The following is a 12231-nucleotide window of genomic DNA, read 5'->3' on the forward strand; positions in this document are numbered from 1 at the left end:
CGATCGCCGGCTCTCATAGACTTTCATTATATTTTTGGGCGACGTCGCCCAGTATTGCCCGCTGTTAAAACGCAGGGTTACCCTCACCCCCAACCTGTACTGAGTACAGGGAAGTCTTTAGTGTGACCCGGCCGGGTGAATTGAACCATAGTCTGGGAGGCATTGCGTCGGAGCTTGGACAGCAGGGGCGCGGCCACTGCGTTCTGATTCAAATCAACAGCCAATGAAGAAAAGGGGTCGGGATCCACATGCAGTGGGTGTTGCATGTAAATAGGAGCGACGGGAAGCAATTTCCCCTTGAAAAATTGCGGCCGCCATTGTTGTGTAGTGCTGTTTGCCTCTCGTCGGACTTTTTAGACGAGTTGCACAGCTCTCAGACCGGTAAGAGGCGTGTCCGCTCAGATTCTGAGCGTAAGTTACATCCCGCCCACAAATACCAGGGCTCTGGCCCAGAAGTTCCTCGCCAGAGCTGGCGAAAACTTCTGGTAACTCAGATTAATTGAACCCTGGCCTCCCAATCTCAGGGCGGACACTCTATCCACAAGGCCACTGAGCTGGTGTAGTTCTACCTGTATGTAGAGGTACTCAAACGCCACCGCGTCTCTCCTCAGCAGCTCCACAGGATCCCTGGGCACGAAGCTGATCCTAAAGAAACACTTCATCTTATCTGAGCCCGCCCGCTGGGTCACCTGAGGGGAGAGAGAGAGTAGAGAGAGAGAGAGAGAGAGAGAGAGAGAGAGAGAGAGAGACACATATTTGAAGATGGATGAGAAAAGACAACTGTTTTTCAATAAATCACAATAATGCGTCTGCGAGAGCTGCATCCAAAAATGGGTACTTGCATCCACACAGAGTCCAAGAGTTCAACACTTTTAATCTCTATCCGAGTGGGCCCCGGCCCACAGGTTGAGAACCACAGGTGTAGAGGGGAAAAAAACTGTAGGGGCCTAGTATAGACCCCTGGGGGACTCCGGTAAATAAAGCATATAGGATTTAAAGGGGCCTTATCCCTAAACCTTTTTTAGTTTTTTTTACTATTTTGAAAAACATTTAAAAATAGCCGATCTACAAGCTCACAACATGTCAATGTAGATCGCCTAGTTGAACTATTTTAAAAATGTTTTTCAAATAAGTCAAATATCTCTTATAAGTTTAGGCATAAAGGGTAAGGCGTCGTTCAAGATAAGATGCTGGCAAAGCATCTCCCTTTGAAAGACTTTATCTGTCCATCGTCTGCTTAACACACAGAGCCTCGGAGATCAAGTGTGTGTGTGTGTGTGTGTGTGTGTGTGTGTGTGTGTGTGTGTGTGTGTGTGTGGTGAATATTAAATCTGTCCTCTTGTGAGCTCACACACCTTCATTACAATGTAGTGGTGTGTGTGTGCGCTCGACTGTGCGTGTGTGTGTGTGCGTATGTGCATGTGCGTGCGTGTGTGTGTGCGTGTGTGCGCATGTGTGGGTCCGTGTGTGTGTGCGTGCGTGCGTGCGTGCGTGTGTGTGTGTGTGCGTGCGTGTGTGTGTGTGCGTGCGTGTGCGTGCGTGTGTGTGCGTGCTTGTGATGTGAACTGTCGCCTCTGTCCCTGTGCCTGGTCTGATAAATGACACCAAAGTCCAAATGCAACGAGAATACTGATCAGGAATGTGTGCATGCATGTATGCGCGCGCGCGTGTGTGACGGCATAAGTAAGGCAAAAGTTAGAGAAAGAGAGAGAAAGAGCGAAAGATATGCAGAGCAAGAGAGTGAGAGAGAAAGATAGAGAGAGACAGAGAGAGAGAGAGAGAGAGAGGAAAAGAAGAGAGAGAGAGAGAGAGAGAGAGAGAGAGAGAGAGAGAGAGAGAGAGAGAGAGAGAGAGAGAGAGAGAGAGAAGAGAGAGAGGGAAAGAAAGAGAGACAGTTGTCTTGTATATCATTAGCTCTAGAAACTGTCAGGTTAATGCCACTACAGATGAAGAGAAATACTGTCTGTTTTGTGAACTAAAATTTTTTTTTCTCTAAAAATGATGATATAAGACAGGTATTTGTTAGTAAAAATGGCTTCTATTTGTGTTGATTTCCTTGAGTTAGATGATTATTAAAAACCTGAGATATGTTTTAGAAAAGGGTCTTTTGTTGTGGCAAATTTTAAATGTCAAGCTTGAGAGAAAAGACAGAACTGAGCTGTAATGGAATCCATTATGTGAATATAAACGTGCTGATATCGTAAAATTGTGCCTTGTAAACCAGTGGTTCTCAAACAGTGGTCCGGGGATCATCAGTGGTCCTTGAGCAGGTTCCAGGTGGTCCCCAGCTAAATGATGGAGAGTTGGCCGCCAAATGGACCCTTATGGGTCCCAAAATGAAACCAAATGGACCCTTACAGGTCGATTTGGTTTCATTTTACGCTCTCAAGAGTTAAATTATTATTATAAACATCTGCATTACTTAATTAAAGAATTGTTATTTTGATCAACGTTTGCCTGTTATCTCTCCTATGGTACCACATCAATACAGAATGGAAGGAATCGTAGACAAAACAAACAAGTAGACAAACAAATAATATTACCTGAGTGAGCATCTCCTGCTCATGCAGCAGCAGCAGTCTGCTGGGGCAGCCGTCTCTCCTCTCCTCCAGCATCAGAGAGAAGTACTCCATGCATTTGATGGACAGCTTCTCCTGCAGGGTGAGGTTCACGTCCTGCATGAAGCACAACGACGCAACACAACACAAACACACACGTTTATACCTCGTCGTAAATCGTCAACAACTTAAACCCTCCTTAGTGTCCATATTCTCGGGCGAACATCCACCGAGAACAGCTGATCTATAAGCTTTTTTTTAAGTGACCGTGACAGTCTGTTGCTTTTATAAATATCTAACCAATGCACAGCATTAACAAGACAGTAGCATTAACAATAACAGTAACAGTTCAATGAGGAGATTGTGTGCACAATCTTAAGTATTCAGGACAGGTGTTGGATAAAAATGCGGCAATCAAAGAGAGGTAAAATATCGGCACACTGACTTATAGCCCTCCCCCCAAAGACAACGTTTTATTATTACAAGGGCAACGTCTAGAGTCTAGACTCTAGATGGTCGAAATGTTGCCTTTGTAATAATAAAACGTCAGGCCTGGAATTTTGTCATTTTAGGGGCAAGGCCACTTGGCCTTTGGTGTTGTCCATTTTTTGAGGGCACAAAGGCCAAATGCCAGGACATCAAATAAAACAATGTTTTAGTCCATTTAAAGAATGATTTGAATTTAAGGGTTAAGGATTTAATATGTAGACTATCTGCAGTGAAATAAATAAATGATGGTATTTACAATCTGATCCATGCTCAGCCCTGCACCAATCAAAGTTACTGGATTGGTTTAAAGATGGGGACTCAGGGGAGCTAAGAATTCAGAACCTCAACAAAAGACACTGGTGTCTACATGACAAGAAAGAGACACTGGTGTCTACATGACAAGAAAGAGACACTGGTGCCTACATGACAAGAAAGAGAAACTGGTGTCTACATGACAAGAACGAGACACTGGTGTCTACACGACAAGAAAGAGCCACTGGTGTCTACATGACAAGAAAGAGACACTGGTGTCTACATGACAAGAAAGAGACACTGGCGTCTACATGACAAGAAAGAGACACTGGTGTCCGTCTACATGACAAGAAAGAGACACTGGTGTCTACATGACAAGAACGAGACACTGGCGTCTACATGACAAGAACGAGACACTGGTGTCTACATGACAAGAAAGAGACACTGGTGTCTACATGACAAGAAAGAGACACTGGTGTCTACATGACAAGTACGAGACAGAGGAGAAACCCATTAAGACCTGGAACTGTGTCATTTTTAGATTTGAGTTAAAAAGCATTATTTTACACTTTGGGCTATTCAAAAATTGTGAAAATGTGTGCAAATCTTTGAATATACATATTTTTAAAGCGAACATTTTTAACTCAAATCTTTGCTTCTGGGGGGTCCCTGGGACTAAATATTTTGGTGGAGGTCCGGCCAAATACATATAATTTTGGGGGTCCTTGACATGAAAAAGATTGAGCACCACTGATATAGAAACATACATTTTTCAGAAAACTGTTGAGATTTAGGAGACATGTAGAATCGGCTTCAGGTCTCAATGGGTTAATGCTAATTTAGACTTAATGGCGCGGTCATCATGTCGCATGGCAGCGATGCCACATTGCTGTGTTTTCACTGACGAAGGGTTGAATCATGTTGAATCACGTATTTCGTTACGTGAGCGACCCGCTCACTATAAATTAGCCTTCAACCTCCGCCATAGCGCTCCACTGAAGCGCCTCAGCAGCCAACAGCAGAAGTCTGACTCCCAGGTGGGGAATGGAAGTACAAAAAAAAAAAAAGCCATTAATGTATAAAGTTTAATTTATATTCCACCCCCTTATCGGCTATTTTTGGCGCACGACAGCCATTGTGGGAGAAAGTTTAAATCAGGCTGAAATCACCGACTGCAAGTGCTCCGTCAGCCAGCAAATAACCACTTTCCTCTAAATAAGAATAATGTGCTACCAATACCAAGTTTTTTTTTATTATCGCGTCAAGACCGGGAACGCATCTGTCAGTGTCATTTTTAAAAATGTCTTTAGCTATTCAAAAATAGCAGATATATGAGCTTGTAGATCTGCTATTTTTTGAAAGATCTAAATCAGTGGTGCTCCAACATTTCCATGTCTAGGACCACCCAAAATGATATGTATTTGTATTTTGATGTATTTTGGCCGCAGACCCCCATCTCAAAATATGTTGTTCCAGGGACACCCAGAAGCACAGATCGGAGTTAAAAACAATACATATTGAAAGATCTGTACACATTTTCCACGGTTAAAAAAAAAATCACACCCTGTGTGAAGGTAGCGGCGCCTTTGATACATTTTGTCATCGATATGTGTTTATAATGTGTTTATAGCCATGTGTCATGTGAAGCTTGACCAATCACTTTGTTGACGCACCTGACCAATCAGAACGTTGACGGACCTGACCAATCAGAACGTTGACGGACCTGACCAATCAGAACGTTGACGGACCTGACCAATCAGAACGTTCACGGACACGGACAAAGTCAGGTATAGAGCAGGATCCGCTCTATACCTATAGAGCAGGATCCGCTCTATACCGCTCTATACCTAAAAGTATAGAGCGGCTAGCGCCGCTAAAAATACCTCAAAATTGTACTTAATACAGTACTTGAGTAATGTACTTAGTTACTTTACGCCAGTCCTATTTATAGGGCTATGCACATGTGTCATGTGTTTCTAGCCAATCACAGTTCTGAATAGAGTCATGGTGGCCAATCACGGTGCAGGGTTAGGGGGGTACAATGGTGGCCAATCACAGCGCAGGGTTGGGGGGGTGCAATTGGGTCGATGTCCAAACCTCACATATAGGGGCGGTTGCACCGGCCAAAAATACCTCAAAATTGTACTTAAGTACAGTACTTGAGTAATGTACTTAGTTACTTTACGCCACTGGTGGAAACCTTGTATGTCCACCACACCGTTACTTTTCAGTAACACACTCTATGCGATGATGTAAGGGCAGTGTTTCTCAACGTGGGGTCCGGGGACCCCCAGGGGTCCTTTGGAGGGTTCTATGGGGTTCCCCAGCAAAAGTGTGCAGCGGCTATTATCCAAAAAGTCTTGAAAAAATGATTAGATAACACAAATCTAGTACGGGGGTCCTTGGCATATTTTCAGATGGGGGTCCGCAGCAAAATACGAATTAATGTGGGGGTCCTTGACATGAAACAGTTCAAGACACACTGATGTAGGGGCATTCGTTTACGGACAAAAACAACACAAAGTGTAAATATGGAGATAGATTTCTGTCCGACAGGGACAGTAAACTGTTGTGGTGTGAATACCCAGGGCTTTAACCCATTAACACCGGGAACGCATCTGTGTGTCATTTTTTTATTTCTTTGGCTATTCAAAACCGAGTTCCGCGATATAAGCTTGTAGATCTGCCTTTTTTTTTTACTCTTGAAAATGTGTGCAAATCTTTATATATTTTTTTTTAAGCGAACATTTGTTACTCAAATATTTGCTTCTGGGGGATTCTACAAATGTCTTCTAAATCCTTTTTTTTTTTTACTCATTGCTATAATCAGTGGTTCTCAAAGGGACCCCCAGAAGCACAGATTTGCACAAATTTTCACGATAAAAAAACAGAAAGCAGATCTACAGACCTGATAATCAGCAGTGCCCGGTTAAAGGGGAAATCCTCCGCGTCTTTATCACATTTTTGCCCAAATATGGAAATGTCATAGTACTGACAAAAATCTGATCATAGATTTAGCTCAAATAGACATTCAGGTTGAGTAACGTCATTAGCTATTCCATTTAATGATGTCATCATGCAATGATATCACAACATCATGATTACATCAGAAGTAATTGTCCTTTTAAATGTATTTATTGTATTTTCTAACACAACACCATTCAGCAACTTATGGGAATAAATTGCCCTGCCTTCCAACACCCTTTCTGTTAATTAGTTGCACTGATTCACAGTGGTGTTGGTGTGTGAAATGTTTCACTGGACGATACATCTGAAAGGACATGTTAATTCCAGCCCAGCTGCTGTGGTAGTCGGACACAAGGTGTACTCATTTGAAGGAAACTATCAGAAGAACAACAGTGTTCAGATGGAGGTCCACATATTTAATACAGTGTCCCTGCGCTGGAGGAAGTTGCCCCCATGGACAAATGGAAGAGGAGAAGGTCCCCCTGATGTTCCCTCCAGGCGCCTGGGCCACACAGCTGTACTTATAGCAGATTGCGTCTACATCTGGGGAGGATATCCTTACTGCAACCTGCTCTATGGATTTGATGTTGACTCCCACAGATGGTTCAAGCCCGAGATGTCTGGAACTGTTCCAGAGGGGAGGTGCCACCACACAGCCTGTGTCTTGGAGAAGGTCATGTATATCTATGGAGGATACTATGGAGGACGCAGGAACGAGATGTACAAGTTGGACACCACCACAATGGTCTGGGCTTTAATTAACACCAGAGGAACTCCACCACCTGCTTCAGATTGTCACTCTGCCACCATCATCGGGACAAAGATGTTTGTATTTGGGGGCAGGGGTTCCTATAGGGACCAGGGAGTCATCTACAAAATCAGAGTGTTTGACACAGAGACCAACAACTGGCTGAACACACCTCCTGCACAGCCTCTCCCAGAAAGACGCTGGGGTCATTCAGCCTTTGCCTACAATGGAGAGCTGTACATATATGGTGGCTACTATGTGTGGAAATTCAACCCAGTGACCTTCACCTGGAATAAGGTTGAAGTCAAGGGAAACAGCCCTTCTCAGACGTTGCATATGTGCTGTTGCATGGTGGGAGATCGTATCATACTCTTTGGAGATCGGAAAAAACAAGTAGACCTCAATCTCTCTGATGATCTGTATATCTTAGATTTAAGTCCAACACTGAAGACATTATGCAAGCTAGTAGTTATTCAGTACGGTGTGGAGCAGTCACAACTCCCTCACGACATCAGGTGGGAACTGGCAGCCATGACTAAAAACCACTAGAAAGGTTCACATGCTCAGTGGAGCGCACATCTCTGCCAGTACAATATTTGCCTCTTAGATGTAGTGGAGTAGAAGTAAAAGTACTGAAAATTGGAAATACTCCAGTAAAAAATACCTCAAAATTGTACTTAACTCTCTGGCTGCCAATAACGAATTATAATGAGTTTTTGAAAATAAATAAATAAATATATATATATATATATATATACCTGTATATATATATTTGGAAAAAAACGTTCAGAACCCAAGATATCATGATCTGAAGATTTGCTGCTCCATTCACTTCTTGTTTAACTTATTACTTAAAAAGGCTGTATCTCGGCTCCTGTGTACTTTTTTTTTTACTATGTATTTTTGGCCCAGACACGTTATTTTCAAAGGCAGACAATTAATGTCAACGAGGTCGCGATGACCTCGTTGACATTTGTGAAACCACACAGTATAACCCTCAGTGATTAGCAACCATCAGGGAATCGATCATACTGGAGATACATATTCTGTGACTACTTGAAAAAGGTAAGAAAATCGAAAAAATCTCTGCCAGTGGCCAAACGCAGCCAGAAATAAGTCTGGCAGTGAGAGAGTTAAGTACAGTACTTAAGTAAATGTACTTAGTTACTTTACACCACTGGTGAAAACCTTGTATATGTGTCCACCACACTGTTACTTTTCAGTAACACACTCTTTTATACGATGATGTAAGGGCAGTGTTTCTCAACGTGGGGTCCGGGGAAAACAGACGTAGTTCTTGTTCTTTTCTCCACTAGTCCCTCCTTGACATTTTAGTCTAGTTTTTATTTGTTGACGAAAATTGTCAATATATTTAGTCTTAGTTTCAGTCATCATAACTTAGTTTTTATTTAGTTTTCGTCAGTGAAAAAAGGTAGTCGACGAACATTCTTCCTCATAGTTTTAGTCAACGAAATCAACACTGCTTTCCTGTTGAGTGTGTCTGTGGCAGTGGCGTGCACAGACATTTTGAGGGGCAGGTGCTCAAGTAAATTATACTTTTTTTTTTTTACTTGGTCTGCTCTTTTTTCCCTCTACACCTATATCTCTTTGCCAAAAATAGCCGATCTACAAGCCCACAACGCCTCGCAGCGCGAGGCGTTGTGGGCTTGTAGACAGGGGTGCACATAACTTTTTCGGTCTGGTACGCAGAAGAGCACCTGGACATGTGACTTGGTGCGCATGGCGCCCGTCCCGTTTTGTCAACGGGGGGGGGGGGGGGGGGGGGGTAGCCCGGACAGTTTTGTCAACGGGGGGGGGGGGGGGGGGGGGGGGTCCACACGGTGCCCACCGGACAGTTTTGTCAACGGGGGGGGGGGGGGGAGAAAAAAAGGACGCTCTGCTTCTAAATTCCGCCGATTTTCGCCGTTTTTTTTTCTCACGCTGTTAGATAAAGCCCCCAAGGTTGGTGCCCTCTGCTGCTGCGCTAATTTTATCCGCCAGATTGGGACGTTCACGGCATATTTTGCACCATTACGGTGCGTTCATCATCGGTGACGAGTGCCTCTAACAGCCGCTGCTGCACGCAGCCAGCGAGGCAATGCGAGGCGATGCGAGTCATATCTCTCCCCCTGTACCGAATGGCTGTACATGGGGCCGACGGGTGCTTTAGAGTGATTGTGTGAGTGTGGCTTCAGGAAGTAAATTCCTAGCCTCGATCTCCAGGCTTTTATTTTTTAGTTTTGCTAAAAAATAAAAGCTTGGAGATTCCTGTCCCAGCTGTCGGTGCGCAAAAGCGCCTCGCGTCGCCTGATGTGGTGCGCATTTTTTATTTTGGGTGCGCATGCGCACCTGCGCACCAGTTATGTGCACCCCTGCTTGTAGATCTGCTATTTTTTGCTAAAGTTCTCCTCAGAAAAGGGATGATAGGTTTCGAGTGGTTATGGTAAAAAGAAAAATCATATCACATAAAGATTTGGCGGACCCCCTGTAGTAACTCTGAGGACCCCCTAGGGGTCCCGGACCCCCTGTTGAAGACCCCTGCTGTAAACTGAAAGAAAAAAAAAAAAAATCACACCCTGTGTGAAGGAAGCGGTGCCTTTGGGGCGGGGCTTAACTCATTTCAGTTCGTCCCTATTGGTGGTCTGAGTCCACTTACCAAATTTGTACTTGGTAGCATGCTGCAAACTGGAATAATGGCTGTTTAAAGCCCAGCCAATGGGCAGACAGAGGGGGCGGGGCTTAAGTAATTACAGTTTGTCCCTATTGGTGGTTTTAGTCCATGTCCAAAATTTGTACTCCGTAGCATGCTGCGAACTTGAGTTATGGCTGTTTAAAGGCCAGCCAATGGGAAGACAGAGGGGGCGGGGCTTGAGCAATGCATGCTGGTCCCGTATTGGTGGTGTAAGTCCACATACCAAATTTGGACTTGGTGGCATGCTGCAAACTGGAGTTATAGCTGTTTAAAATCCCGTGCTCATCCCGTGCTCATACGGGCGGACGTCCCTGGACCCCTCTTTGATAACCGGTGGCACGTGTGGCAAATGAGAGGAGAGATGGCATAGGCAATCTCCAAGTCCGTGTGTGTGTGTGTGTGTGTGTGCGTGTGTTTGTATGTGTTGCTTCTTTGCCGTGCTCATCCCGGGCTCATACGGACACACAGACAGACAGACACACAGACAGACAGACACACAGACACACAGACACCGAGTCAAAGCCACGTATAGAGCGGTTGGCACCGCTAAAAATAGCAGATCTACAAGCTCATAGCACGGCTCTTGGTGCCGCGCTATGAGCTTGTATTTTTTGAATAGCCAAAGAAATCTTAAAATGACACAGATGCGTTCCCGATCTTAATGGTTTAAACATAAAAAATAAATCTGTCAGAGCGACTTCGACGTTCAAAGTTTAGTGAGTTTGTTTACATCGAGGCATATTCATCTTCTCCCTATTAGAGCCTCTCTCATTACAGAGAGTACACAAATAATGCAGTGTCAGAGAAAGTGTGGAGTGTGTTTACTCTCTCTCTCTCTCTCTCACACGCGCGCACACACACACACACACACACACACACACACACACACACACACACACACACACACACACACACACACACACACACACACACACACACACACACACACACACACACACACACACACACACACACACACACACACACACACACACACACACACACACACAGAAGATATTGTCGCTGTGTTGAGCATAAACAGGTATGTCCACGTTTCAACTATTATTCAATTTACTATTTAATTATTTCAGTTACTGTATGTTTCTACACAAATGAATGCCCAAGTTCGTCGTAACAAGAGTGCCGCACAGAAGTAGCGAAAATAGCACATCTTCAAGCTTGCATTGGGAGCTTACTATTGTCACTATTTTCGGAAAAGTAACGCAGATCTACAAGCTCGAGCTTGCAGATCTGCTACTTTTAATGCTTTTGGTGTGAAGCTGCAGTATGATCAAGTAGGCTGTTCATTTACAAAAAAACACAAAAAGTTAAGAAGTTTCTGCCTGACAGCAATGATATAATACATTTCTAATTTAAGAGAGGCTGTGAAGTGTGTCTAACAGAGTGTAGGAAAACACGCACGCACACACGCACGCACGCACACATGCGTACTCAAACACACACACACACACACACACACACACACACACACACTGACCTTGATGGAGGTGCTACAGTCGAAGCGAAAGGACTTGGTCTGTCCGTTCTCCAGGTAAACCTTGAGGACATTTGGCATGAACAGAAGACAGTTGTCCTTCACAGAGTTCTGCAAGGATTACAGAAGGAAGGAAATGAGACCCTTTGTGTACATATGTTTATGTATGATATTATGGCCAATGCTCAATTGGCCATAATACGGCAGACAAGACAATAAAAAAATGCACTGACATTTTATTTCCAAATACGTTTGGAAACGAGACTCAGTGTGTGTGTGTGTGTGTGTGTGTGTGTGTGTGTGTGTGTGTGTGTGTGTGTGTGTGTGTGTGTGTGTGTGTGTGTCAGTGAACTTACTGGAACCTGGCCATTGATGATAACCTCCTCGGCAAATCGCACTTTGACAGGGTTGGACTTGAGCTTGGCTTTCTTGGCAGCACTGATAAACGCTGATTTAGGCGACTAACAGGGCAAGAGAGAAAGACAAGAACATAAGATACAAGAGCAGAGAATAAAGATAGACACCAAATGTGCTCAATTTGAACCTCCGTGAAAGATCAGATCGGAGCGGTTTGTCTCATAGTACTAAACAATCAGTTATTATCATCTTATCTGATGCTGAATGAAGCCGAACTGGCCCCCCAATACACTGTACTGTATATGCAAGCATACTGTAGTTCAGCCTGTTTCATTTATGGCTGTGAATATATACTCATATATATTCCTTTATACTTTGTAGCACAGTTTCAAATCAAATCAAACTTTATTTATAAAGTATATTTAAAACAACCAAAGCTGACCAAAGTGCTGCAGAAGGTTAAACACAAAACATCAACAAACGTCCACTGATATAGCAACATACTGTTAGGATTTAGAAAATATTTTTAGATGTGTGTTGGCCGCTTGAACCATTGATACAAGGCAGAATACAACCTTTCTTTCATGTTGCAGATGTAGAATTCTGACCCTGCCATCTGAATTTTGGCAGAAACCGAGACCATCAGACCAGACAAAGTTTTTCCAATTTGCTA

The 12231-nt window shown here is 43.8% G+C and overlaps 1 protein-coding gene across 1 annotated transcript in view; it reads right to left on the reverse strand.

The window, feature by feature from the left end:
* Nucleotides 1-12231, reverse strand: part of LOC311040609 (FERM and PDZ domain-containing protein 4-like) — a gene marked incomplete at its 5' end in the record, with an annotated part of 118311 nt that overhangs the window by 19537 nt on the left and 86543 nt on the right. Inside the window, 4 exons of the mRNA XM_084050939.1 lie at nt 570-689; nt 2544-2675; nt 11205-11312; nt 11558-11662. Of these exons, the coding sequence (XP_083907065.1) occupies nt 570-689; nt 2544-2675; nt 11205-11312; nt 11558-11662 (465 nt within the window). The remainder of the gene's footprint in view (nt 1-569; nt 690-2543; nt 2676-11204; nt 11313-11557; nt 11663-12231) is intronic.

Source organism: Gymnoscopelus microlampas, assembly GCF_963454915.1.
Source record: "Gymnoscopelus microlampas genome assembly, chromosome: 24".
Lineage (NCBI taxonomy): Eukaryota > Metazoa > Chordata > Actinopteri > Myctophiformes > Myctophidae > Gymnoscopelus > Gymnoscopelus microlampas.